The sequence below is a fragment of the Syngnathus typhle genome, linkage group LG10 (assembly GCF_033458585.1).
Source record: "Syngnathus typhle isolate RoL2023-S1 ecotype Sweden linkage group LG10, RoL_Styp_1.0, whole genome shotgun sequence".
Lineage (NCBI taxonomy): Eukaryota > Metazoa > Chordata > Actinopteri > Syngnathiformes > Syngnathidae > Syngnathus > Syngnathus typhle.
The window spans coordinates 10,838,943-10,851,540 of NC_083747.1; the positions used below are offsets into that span (position 1 = coordinate 10,838,943).

The 12,598-nt window shown below is 40.6% G+C and overlaps 2 protein-coding genes across 4 annotated transcripts in view; both read right to left on the reverse strand.

Annotated features, from left to right (window-relative positions):
• iglon5 (IgLON family member 5) overlaps positions 1-12,527 on the reverse strand; it is a 94,265-nt gene extending 81,738 nt beyond the window's left edge. The window contains exons 1-6 of one of the 3 annotated variants that reach the window (XM_061290029.1): positions 12,293-12,527; positions 11,357-11,461; positions 2,970-3,170; positions 2,467-2,624; positions 1,577-1,667; positions 929-1,082 (exon numbers count right to left, since the gene is read on the reverse strand). The gene's annotated coding sequence lies outside the window, so the exon portion shown is untranslated. Of the gene's footprint in view, positions 1-928; positions 1,083-1,576; positions 1,668-2,466; positions 2,625-2,969; positions 3,171-11,356; positions 11,508-12,292 lie in introns of those variants that run through there. The other 2 variants (XM_061290031.1, XM_061290030.1) reach the window with 2 other exon arrangements.
• hamp (hepcidin antimicrobial peptide) lies at positions 7,231-8,454 on the reverse strand. Its single transcript, XM_061290126.1, has 2 exons — positions 8,215-8,454; positions 7,231-7,711 (listed from the first exon to the last, which is right to left on the reverse strand). Exons 1-2 carry the CDS (start codon positions 8,299-8,301, stop codon positions 7,523-7,525), a joined length of 276 nt encoding a protein of 91 aa, XP_061146110.1. The 5' UTR covers positions 8,302-8,454; the 3' UTR covers positions 7,231-7,522.
• Positions 12,528-12,598: the final 71 nt, after the last annotated feature.

Here is a 12,598-nt window from a genome sequence, read left to right on the forward strand (position 1 = left end):
TGGCTCTCTTCATTTCACGCCCTTCACTTTGCCAGGCCACAAAAGCTCTTGCCTTCTCCTGCCCTTAAGCCGTCCGCACGTCCATTTTGTCTATTAATATGCTTTTACTTGACGCCTCCTTTCCAATGTGACAAGAAATATAGTCAATGGGAGTGTAATTTTTTTGAGGGACTTCAAATCAGGGCTTCAAGTTAGATTTAAGGTTTTACACAAGAGTTAGGGTTTTCAAATTTTGGAATTTGGACTTCAAGCCAGGCCTTGAGCCAGGGTTTCAAATCTGTGTTTAAGGTTTAAAGCCAAGGTCAGGTTTGCAAGATGCTAGCCTGGTTTCGAAAAAGAGCACATAAAAACAAACAGCATGTTTCTAGAAGTGTCCTCTACGTTTATGGTTCTTTCCTGGGGGCTGGCCACATCAAGATAAGGCTTTCATTAATTCACACAGCCACAAAACAAAAGGCAGGCCGGAACAATTACAAGAATTATGCTTTGTCTGAGTGGCCTAATTACAACTTTATCTCAATCTTTTTCTGCTCCATTCTTCCTCTTAAAAAAATCTTTTTTTTATGCTTTTCAAGTCAATCAGAACTTTTCTATCTGTCAATAGGCACAAATTAATTACTCATCGCTGATTAGCAGGCAGAAAAATAAAAATAAAAAAAGACAAAAACACAACTTCTATGATGACCTTCATAATTCGGAATCTGGCTAACAAATTTCCTCACTGTGGGATTAATAAAGATTTAAAATTCAAAAGGTTTTCTGTCTTCAATGTCAGATAGAGGGGAGAAGAGCAGGAGTCCCTCAAGGTTCTGTTGACAGTCCACTAAAGTTTAGTTAGCTTACATTAGGTTATTGGTCTGCACCAGGTAGGAATTTGAAACAGGGAAGAAAAAGCACATGGCGGAAACAAAACACAGCTCAAACTTACATCAGGTTCAAAGTTGTGACATCACGTGCCCGATAACATGCTCACGGCTACCATGTTTGAAGGCAACAATTCTTTTGTTCTGGTCCGAATTGAATATTTGAATGTGAAGTTCACAATTCACAAATAAGATGGGTGAGGCCATCTCCATGTCTACCTGTTGGAAAACCATAGTTGACATATGGATAGTTGCTGTAAATAGGACAAATAATATACACGTCAGTGGCAGTAAACTGGGATTCCAGTTGACGAATATAAACATCCACAGTAACAAGTGAAGAGAAACGGTCGCTGTTATTTATGCTTGTCTTTGCACACAGTTCGGCTGGAGTCATAAATGGAGTACATTCATCTTGCCTCACATTCATTTGTGGCTTTTAAGAACCTTGACTGACAGAGAGACATAAAGGATGTTTGTATTGGTTGTGCCTGCACAACTCTCTGATCTCTTCCCAGAATTCAAAAGAAGAAAGTCACAATAGAACACAGAAGCACTATCTACTAAAATGGTATCGCCTGTCTGAGAGTTGCCCATTCCAAGAGCGCAACGTAAGGGAATGAGTAAAACGAGTGATGCAAAGTTTGCATCCAATGCAAATGCAGCAAGCCAAGGTGCCACAAGTCTGCCTGATGTGGTTAAGCTTGTCCTACCTCAGTAGAAGTCATACTCCTTGCTGTTTTTGCAAAGGGCAGCATGCTTTTGGTTGCCTGTTGCTTGATGTTGTTCCCACATCTTTCCTGCCTTAAATAAAAACACATCGGGACATCAGAGAAGCTGCACACTGAGCAGATCATAGCCAGGCCCTCTTTGTAGCCGCCCGCTGACATCTGTCTTGCACACACACATCCTCTGCTTCTGTCCCTGCTGTGGTTCACCTCTCTCTCAGCCAACTGGACCTCTCCAGTGCATAGAGCTTACCTTGAATCTTACCATAACCCAACTGTTTATGAAACAAAATACCAAATCGCTAACTATCAAGCTAATTTACATGCACATTAATTGATAAGTCAGTCACTTTGCAAAAAATGTTCTTTTGTAAATTAGTAAGCAAATAGTATTAGTAATAAACCTACATTCTGTAGCGTTAGCTAACCTATCGTTCATGTGTTAGTTTTAAGTTCACTAATTAGCCTTAGCAATTACTAATTAGCATCAAGCTTTTTGCTACTGAATTAGTTCAGTGTTTCTTAACTGATTAGTTAGCAATCAGGTTATGCAAAATGGACCTTAATCAGTCCCTTAGTTAGCTCATTTGTTTATTCACTGATTGATCGGTCAATCCTTTATTTTTCCAGAATGCGTCATTCAAGGCCTTACCGCACTGGAGGAAGATTGCCCCAAGAGCTTCTATCAAATGTGATTTTGTTATCTATTTGGATGTCATACGCTGGCTGGTAAATGTCTTCTTTTTACAAGCGACAGGGAGAAAAAAAGAAATCGCTAAAGGTCATAATGGCCGACAAGCTTTTTGGAAGCCTTTTTACTGTCCTGCCAGGAAAATGGGGACATAAAACAGGAAAAGAGAGAGATTTTATCTTACCAACAACACGTCAGGCGCAAGGTGAAGAAGAAAACACCCAATTTCACATCCATTTCTCGACTGACAAAGATGGCCGCATAAGTGGCCTTCTAATGTTACAGAGTTACTCCACAGAAGGTATGAAGGGAGAGGAAGTGGAATTGTCTCACTCGCCAGATCTGTAAACAAAAACAGTGACGCTCAGCCTCGGGAAGTTTGGCAAATTTGTTAAGTGACCTGAAATGAGTGACAGCATCTTTTCAATTCTTCTTTCCTTCCCTTCTCCCTTCTTTCCTGATTTTCCTTGCACCCAAATTCAAGGACTGCCAATGAAAAAAGAACTTCTCTAACCCTACTAGATCACATTGCTAATCCGTCATTTGATTGCAATTTTGGAGCTTGCTAGGCAAGGGACTTGATGTCCATGAAGTGTGACAGAGGGATGTTCGGGGCGGTGGGATCGACTGATGTATACTCAGCAGTCTTGCCATAGTGAGCTGAATCAGCAGGGCGGCAATACCCACCATGTGTGCGTCTAATAAATAACTCTTCTTCAATTTGCTGTCTTTCTTCCCAGAGGAGCCAGACGAGGAACCTCTAGATTTCTGGCGAGATCACTTTTTGATGAGAAAGCTCCCCCCGCGGAACGCCCGTGTCACCATGGGTGTTCAGACAAGATTATTGATCCTTCCAAGTTGTCGCAAAAGGGCTGAGTCAGGGCAGGGCTGCAAACAAAAGAGAAAAATTGGGAATTGATTAAGAAAGAATACCAGAAATGATGCAAGCATATGTAAAAACAAAACAATTATCAGGAAAACTACAAAATATATGCAGGATTTTTTTTTTTTTTTTAAATATGAGTTGGGCTGCGTGCAGATTGGAAAAATATATCATAAATTAAACTATTAGACAAACATATTAAGGAAAAAAAATACATACAAAAATATGACATGAAAAGTAGTCAAATATCAAATGGACAAAAGAGAGATTGTAAGGAGTTCCCGCAGAAGTTTTGAATCCACGTCCGATGTTATTCGGTTTCTCCTAATGAAGCATTCCCGAGAAGCGCCAGAGAGCAGTAAAATATATTCCGGGAGTAAATCAGCTCATAAAACCCAAATATATTCATAGGCTTCGCTCAAATCATCGCCTCCCGTTTCCTCGCATCAGCAAGAAAAAACTCCCCTGTTGTGTGCTTGTTTGGCAAAAACACAATCAACAAAAACAGGGTGCTTTTTTTATGCATACGCAACGACACTCACTGGAATGCCGACACCCGCCCGAGCAAGTCATCATCATCATCATCATCATCATCATCATTGCGGGCAAACATTCCATTTTGGGCACCGTTGTTTACACCATGAGGCGCACCGGTGCCTTCAACCTGGATTTGAACCGGTGTGCATAGTCAAAGATAAACTTACAATTGTCTGCATTCATAGTTTAGACTAGGACGGAATTAGAAAAATAAACCACTAGGATTATTTTCCGCTCATTTGTGCCCATTGAATCCATCGTCCAATGACCAGTTGTCGCCCTATTTTTCTCAACCATACTTGGTGCCTCCGTATCCAGAAAGTCAAATGAGTCTACAATGTGTCACCAAGTATGTATATACACGGAATATAGATTGAGCTCAAATCATGCAGAGGCGCATTTGAAACGAACAGCATAATGCTCGAAACGACGTGCTTAATGTGTTCCCGCTCTCCTTTAGCCTTCATTGGCATCCATCAGCGCCAACGCCCGCCGGCCCCAAACAAACCCGCGCCGCAATAATGGATGCTTCCGATTAGCCGCCTCTCTCCGCGTTACGCGGGTAGCCGAGCGCCGGTAGACCGGTGATTTGTAAGGTCGCACCGGGCATCGCAAACCGCCAAGACGGATATTGCCGTCTCGTTCCCTGAGAGAGTGAGGCCTGTTTCTTGCTGATGTCATCGAATCTGTGACTTATAAATGAGCCTATGGTCGGGGCGTCCATCGATCCAACTGTCTATTCCCGGGGTTTGGGGTGAAAAATAGAAACATAGCTTTTCCATGTGCCGTATTTTCCGGACTATAAGGCGCACCTAAAAACCTAAAATGTTCTCAAAAGCTGACCCTGCGCCTTATAGTCCGGTGCGCCTTATATATGGACCAAATTCCTAAATTTAAACTGCCCCGAAGCATTGTGTCATGAAATCAATCATAAGTGGCCCGCTGAAGACTATGAATCATGAATCAAAAAGACTCTGGATCATTATTTTGTGATTATAAAGTAATTTGTTGCAAATAAAAAAGATAAAATGGAGAATGAGTTGATTTGGATTACAAATCGGTGCTTCTTATATAAGGACAAAGTTTTAAAATGGGCCATTCATTGAAGGTGCGCCTTATAGTCCGGTGCGGAAAATACGGTACAGTGGAACCTTAAAGTATAAACATACGTACACATACACATATATACATGTGTGTGTTTGTATATACGAGGAAGACACTTATGGGTAAAATGACGCCGTACGTGAGGTGACAAAATTGTGGTCGCTACGATTGTGTTGGCGCTGCAATGCAAACGGTACACATAGTGGGGAGGCCGTGATGTTCCGTGCCAAGTAGGACAACTATCTGCCAACCCCAGGGTGGCTCCGAGCCACATATAAAGATAAAAAAATATATATATATTGTCTTCTCTCTGGGATGGATGGCGGGATGCTCCCTCTTTACGCATTCTGCTCATGGTGCTTATTGTTTGATAGGATCGGGAGGGTTGCAGTCCAATACACAAAAGGAGACGGGAGGAAGGAGGCTGCTCATCGCAGTCATTATTCCTCTGCAATGTTACATGATGTGACGCAACATGCTCCTGATTAAACAATTGAACTTTTATTATTATTATTATTCAATGAGGTTTTATTTTTAATTTAAATGATTTTTTTTTTAATGCATGTAATAATTTTGATCTTTTTTATTTTAAGTGTATAAAATCGATGACAATGTACATTAATATTCTTGTTTTATGTAATTATTTTTAGTTGAATATTTTACATTTAAAAAACAATTTCTAATCTTAAATGTATATTCTTTTATTTATAATAATGACATTTTCGAGATAATGAGAACTGTTTTTATCCATTCCATTTTTTCTGTACCGGTTTTCCCCATGGGGGTTGGGGGCGTGCTGGAGCCTATCCCAGCAGTCATTGGGCAGTACGCGTGGGACACCCTGAACCGGTTTCCAGCCAATCGGAGAGCACACAGAGACAAACAACCATCCGTACTTACACTTTGGAGTGCTCAATCAGCCTACCATGCATGTTATTGGGATACGGGAGGAAACCGGAGTGCCCAGAGAAAACCCACGCAGGCACGGGGAGAACACACAAACGTCATCCACATAGGGAGGGCTGGAGGTGGAATCGAACCCACACCCTCCAAACTGTGACCAGTGCTTCACCATGCTGCCCTAGAAATGGTTTTATTTCCTTCAAAAATAAACCAATGACAATGCACCATTGGAAAAAAGAACAATGGCATCGTTGCCATTCACTAATCCAGAAGCCTTTGTCTTGTTGTTGTTACCATACATGACTTTTTGTGCAAAATCCTCCTAAATCTCAAAAAGATTAGTGAAGAATATTGCCCGGAGAACGTGTTATCTTTTCTTGAACAGTGACAGAATCTTAAGTGTGTTAGTAAGCTGCCCGGCGGCCATGTTTTTCCTTATGCTCAGCTGCTACATTGACATTGGTGATATGATAGTTTGATACTTATTGAGATTCTCATCATGGAAACCACTAGTTTGACGTTGACTTTAATGGGTATGGTGTGTCCAGTTTTGTTCAAATAAAACAAATAGCATTCTCGCGGCGACAAAGACGAATGGCCAGCAAGTGTGTCCTTTGTCGTGGTGGCTTGGCAGGGACGCCCCACTTAATTGTTACATTTGCCTCTGTTTAATTAAAACGAATGACGGGTGGTGTCGTTTGTCACCGGTAGAAAAACGGTGGCCCTTTTTTGTGATGGTTTGTTTGGCTTCATGTCCACACGTACACACACACAGATCCATTATGTTTAAGAAAGACCACCACAGTATTGACACACACACACACAAGGAAGAAAAGGGACCATCTAAATGCAAATGTTCCTTTACCTCCAATCAATGGGACCACTTTCCGACATCCATTCCTTTGCTATCCACACATTCCTTCACATGTGCAAACCCATAATTATGACAGATTGTCAGGTTGAACACTCCATTACAATGTAAAATGTGGTTACGTAGTAAAGACTTGGAGTAAGAAAAAAAAAATTGGGAGTATAACTGGAAGCAGGATAATATTAAACGTCTCCATGATGGGTTGTAAAATGGATGCCGATGCTGGAGAATAGATGATGATGTCATGCATGGTGCACGCCTCAAATAAACAAAGATGTGTTTGATGTTTTTTTTCCTATTCACAAATGTTGATTCTGAATATGCTGACTGTGCCTTTCTGGCCTGTACAATAATGCTAAAAAAGCGTAAAAATAATTGTGTATATAAGTACAATTCTTTTTTTTTTTTTTTTCAGAAAATAATTTAAATCAAAGGTGAATAAAAATATGTTTAAATGAATAACATTTTAGCAAAGGGAATTAGAGATTATAATTAAGATGAGAATAGTCTTTTAAAAACTATTTTGGAACAAACTAATGAAAAAAATGAATAATGAAAACATTTAGAAATTTAAAATAAATATGATATAACTGTGCTTTATCAAATGTGCATTATCAAAAGTTCCATATAAAAATGGAAACACAAGCAAATCAATTTAAATGTGTGTTTATTCATCACCATATATGAACATGGCAACATGGCAGCCTTAATTCGGAATTTAAAAAAAAGTTTACAAAAATGTAACTATTACAAACATGAAAATAAATACTACTGTGCCACTTTTGACGACACCTTCTAAATGATGTGCGAGTCAAATAGAAATTAGAAACCAGCTCAGTGAGGAAGCGTAATAAATTAAGGTTGTCTTGGTTGTTATCATGATGCGAGGGGCCTTCTTTCTTTTTTCCTTTCCTTCCATCCGCTTGTTTTTTTCCCTCTTCTTCAGTGTTGGCAGCAGAAGCCGCAGCCCTTGTAGGACCGGCAGCAATTGCAGCACCAGCGGCACAGCGACAGGTGACTCTGCCGCTTGAGTCGCGCGTGATATGGCGTCCAAGGCTCCCCGTCGGCCACGTCCTGTTGTCCTGCAACTGGACCATCGCCTCCTTCTATCTCCTCCATTTGCTGCTGCACCTGTGTCCGTAAAAAATATATGCGTTCAAGCAATAGAGTGATCAATTTTGAAATATAGCAGAAACACGATCATTTTAAAGCGGAGTGATTTGATTCGATTCAGTAGGATTACACATACACACATCAACACGTATACATATATATTAGGGGTGTGTATCTCTCAACAAAAGAACATTCAACGAGCAGAATCTCAATGACTGAAATATAATTCTAGGGCGGGCGGTAAAGTTGAACGCTAGCATTCTGTTCAATTTGACGTTCCAATTCACATCGCTTTTCATTTAATTGTTTTCTAGGAGGTTTAACAGCATACAAATTGTGATAACCTGGCATGTGGGAAGAGCCACAGTTACAATGCACTTTTAAAACAGGAACTCTAAAGGCTCCGCCTCTTAGAAGGCACATATGAGAAGCTAAAAACCACCAAGAGACATTTTCACTTTACTGTTATGGAAAATAGTGGCAAGTAATTGCAAATAAAAGCCAAGAGGTGATTTTCTTACCTGGTTGAAGGGGAGCGCAGAGCTCTCCAGGATGCAAATAAAGGCGAGCACGAGTGTCACTGCAACTGCAATGCTTATTGCCTTCATTTTTGATGAGCAGGTACGTGGGCTTGTTAAATGGGTCTGAAAATCGTCAAGAGTGGAGCGGTCGTCTCTCGCATGTGGCGCCGCCGCCGACTATCCGGTGATGATCTTTCTTTCGCTAACGTCCTTGCTTCCACAGTTTGTCCGTGTGAGCGCATGATGTCTGGTATTTATGCTTACTGATGGTGGGTGTTGCTTCACCCCCCCCCCCTTTTCCCCTGCGAAGGCCCGCCTGGCCTCTTTCCCGGCAGGCGTTATCTAACCTCAGCAAGGGAAAGTTTGAACCTCTTTGTTTCTGTAAAAACTGAAAGAATTTGTTGACTGGGGGGGGGGTGATGTTTTCTGCAAACTCCTGTTCTTTGGCTCTGCGACACGGGGCCCAAGTTTAGGACATCTGCCTCGCAGTTATGAGAGTCGAGGTTCCAATCTATGTCAACTGGATCTATGCTTGTGACTTATTTGCTAGCCAATGAGAGCCTGATTTCGGTAGCCAACAGATGGCATGGAATTTTGGAGCCATTTGCCGCATCCGCTCAATTCAACACGATAACCGCTGCGTTTTTCAAATGACGTAATTACAAGGTCTCAAGTGAAAGAAATCTGTGCTTCATTTTTTCAGAATATTCCTTCTTCCCCAATTTGCGTAATACTTGAATGAAAACTGCAGTAGAAGCGGAATTAAATCCCAGCAGGGTGCCAAAGCACTCAATGTTGTTGTTGATCCGTTAGACAGCAGTTGAATTATTTCTTTTGAACGAATCTAAGGAACATGCCTTGTACTGTTTTTGTGCATAACTCACAAATACTGACAAAGTGTTGTGTTTATTATTTATCAACTATTATATTCATGACTTTCATTAGCTTGTTCTTATTATTGCATTTTTGACCTGTGGAGCACAGTCAAGAATCTTTTTGGAGAGCCATAACAAGTCAATTACACAAATTGCTGCAGGCTTGCTTTCATTCTTTTGTATTTATTTTATTTGTTGATTTAATTTCATTTACCCACAATATTTCGAGACCAGTTGGACACAGATGAGTATCTTTTCTATTTTCTATCAAATGTTTTAAAAATCTCATTAGAAATTCTTTCAGGGTCAGTTTCATTATTTTGTTATATCTATTCTTATCTTGTATCAATTAATGGGAAATAGTTCTACATATCTGTAATTTTTAAAAATCAGCCAATTAGGACATTTCAGAAGTTACCATCATGCGGTCCTACAACCCTTTGAGCAACGCATATTTGAACACAAACGGAGGAGCAACATATGTAGATTGACAATATGTAGATGTTCACATGTAAATATTCTTTATCCTCTGTGACAATACTGACTAATATTTCTAATATTACTGCAGCTTCATGAAGAGTTGAGAGCTTTTTGTATATATATACGCTTGTATTATGCTGCCCCGTTACCAGTCAATTTCTAGAAATTCCTGCATGGTCAATGCTTATTTATTGTATTGATGACTTGTAAAACACAGTATAGAATAATACGTTTCCTACAGTATTTTGAAAACACATTACCACAAACTTCAGCACATTCCAAAGGGTTCATGATATTTTGTAATCATTTTAGTTGGTGGTTTGTTAACATATTCATGACCTTCAGAATACGGTCAAGAAACCTACGTCGATTTTAATTTGAGATATTTCTGCCGACTTTGTTCAATCTTTTTGGTTCTTTGGTGTGTTTGTTGTTTTTATTATTAATGACACGAGATTCATTATTCATAGCTTCATAAAACAGCCTTGAGACTATGGCAGAAGATAAGCATAATAAGGCAGATTGGGGCCCAAACAAATCAAAAAGGATTATTTTATTTCCTCTTATCGGCGGGAGAGCGATAAACAACCGATGGTTAATTAACCTGCGAGCAAAATAAACGTCAGAATCAATAACTGTGGAAGTGAAATAACAAAAATGGTGGAGAGGGCGTGCAGTGGTCGGCAGGCGAGGCGGGATAAAGATAAAGTGCAGATAGAATCGACGGCCGTTTGAATTTTCATCCCACCTTAAAAGAGCTCAGAAAATTGCCCAGGGTGACTCAATTAGCAACGGTGGCAGCGGCAACCGAGTGCCGGTAGCGACCGTGCGCCGGTCTGTCTCGCTTACTGATAACCTCGGTGGCCGTAGTTGCGTCACAGTCAACAAAGCGCCAATGGGGCCTCCCGACGCCATCATGCGACAATACGTGTTTTTGTGACGTTTCTCCACCAAGACACGATGTCCCGTGCTTTTTGTCAATTTACAAGTATGATGATGTCAGACTACCACGTTTACAGTGGAACAGTGAAATGTTGGAGAGTACATTAAAAAGTTCAGAGAAAGTCAAATTAGTTTCTCCTGTAAAAGGTTATAGTTCATTTTATAATATTTCAGAACGTTTTTGAGAATTGTAAAGTACGTTCTATTCCATAGGTGTCAAACTCAAGGCCCGGGGGGGGCAGCTACGGCCCGCCACATCATTTTATGTGGCCCCCGAAGACAAATTGTCCATCAACTTCATGTGTCGATATTAAAGTTACAAATAGTCTTCACTTAAAAAATACAGATATTGCTAGCAATTTTTATTGCCTTTGATCTTTTAAAAATATTTATTACTAATCTCCGGTTTCAAAATTTTGCATCAGTTTGTTGACGGTCATAATGGCCCTTCAAAGGAAACTATGACGACGATGCGGCCTGCGACGAAAATGAGTTTGACACCCCTGTATAATAGAGAAAGGCAGAACAATTAAATGCTCTTCCACTAGGGGGCAGAAATACTACAGGTTAGACTGATTAGTCGACAAATCAATTTCTCTAATCCACTAGGGTTGCATTTCTGAAAATCGGATTGAATTAAGGTAAAAGGCGCTTACTATACCAATAATGTACAATTATTGTATATGTACACCTCCCACTACCAATTTGAGCTTTGGTGTTCCTAATGAAGTGTCTGCTGGGATATACTGTACATTTGGACCCGCGGTTGTCTGGCCGTGGGCCTATCAGCAGGGGGGATCTTGCGGCCAAACAAAGCCTGGCACCATGGTGGCGGACAGACTCACCTCAGAAGGCGCCACCGCCATGTTCCTTTTGGTGGAGGCCGTTGCACCCGTCTGTTGCGCAAACACCCGCTGTTTTTACCCCGACAAACCGTCTCCTCTGTGACTCTTTGCAGCACCCCCAAAATGGGCCAAAGGAGGTCAATATGTGGAAAGAAAATAAACATAAACACAAGATGTTGGGGGGGGGGGGGGGGGGGTAAAACAATGACAGATTTCTGTCTGAGGGGACAATGTGGTGAAAATAGGAAGTACATATGACAGGAATTCCCCGCATGATTCAAGGAGACACTTATTGCATCACTTGGACTTCTTCACTTTGGAAATTCCGCATTGTTTGCACCATGCAAAAGTTCCCGTAAACTGCCTAATGAGGAGGATTTAAAAAAAACCAAAAGTAGTGGAGGAGATTAGCAGATTAGGGTATTCTTAAATCATTTTGGTACACAATTGAAGGGTGCCAAAATATGTTCTGTCCCAAAATAAATTAACAGAATCCAATTTTTGGGATCTTACCATTAGGTAATATAAAAAACAGTTTCATACTTTAATAGTGGTACAAAAAAAAACTTAAAGTATACCTGACTCCGTACCCTTTGTTGCCTCTTCCAGTTCTTTGGCGGTGCCTAGCAACAATTAGCAGGAGGCGGAATCACCTGCATAATATTGTCTCTAGCTAGCCTTGTTAGCTTAGCATTTCGGTTAACAAGCTAAAAATAAATTCGAATATCTTATCAATAACATAAAGGGCCAGACCAATATAGTTTTTTATAAGCCGATACTGATTTTGGTATTTGCCAGAACTGATAACCAGCCATAATGTGTTACTGTAATAAATAGGAAAACTGTCAAATTTTGTCAATTTTCTTTACAGGAAAAGAGACCATTTTTGCGGATTAAATTGGCCTGGCCCTAATACAAATACAGTCCATTCCTTACCTCGGTGTGCATCACGTTATCTGGGAAATGTAAATGGCCATGCGGGGAGCAGTAAGGTTCATCTTGGCACATTTAAGACTTCGGAAAGGGAGTAAGAATAACCCACAACATCCACTTCCGAGTAGTGTGCCAGTACATTCTGAAACGATACAAAATGGCTATGCCGACTATACATAGCTTTATCCAGAGCCTGCAATTATCTGGGTTACTTTTGACTTCCAAACTCCAAACAATGAACAGAACCTGGAGACCATCACACCTGGACAGTGCTGCGCCCAAGGGGCGGGGCTAAGTGACAACCAATCA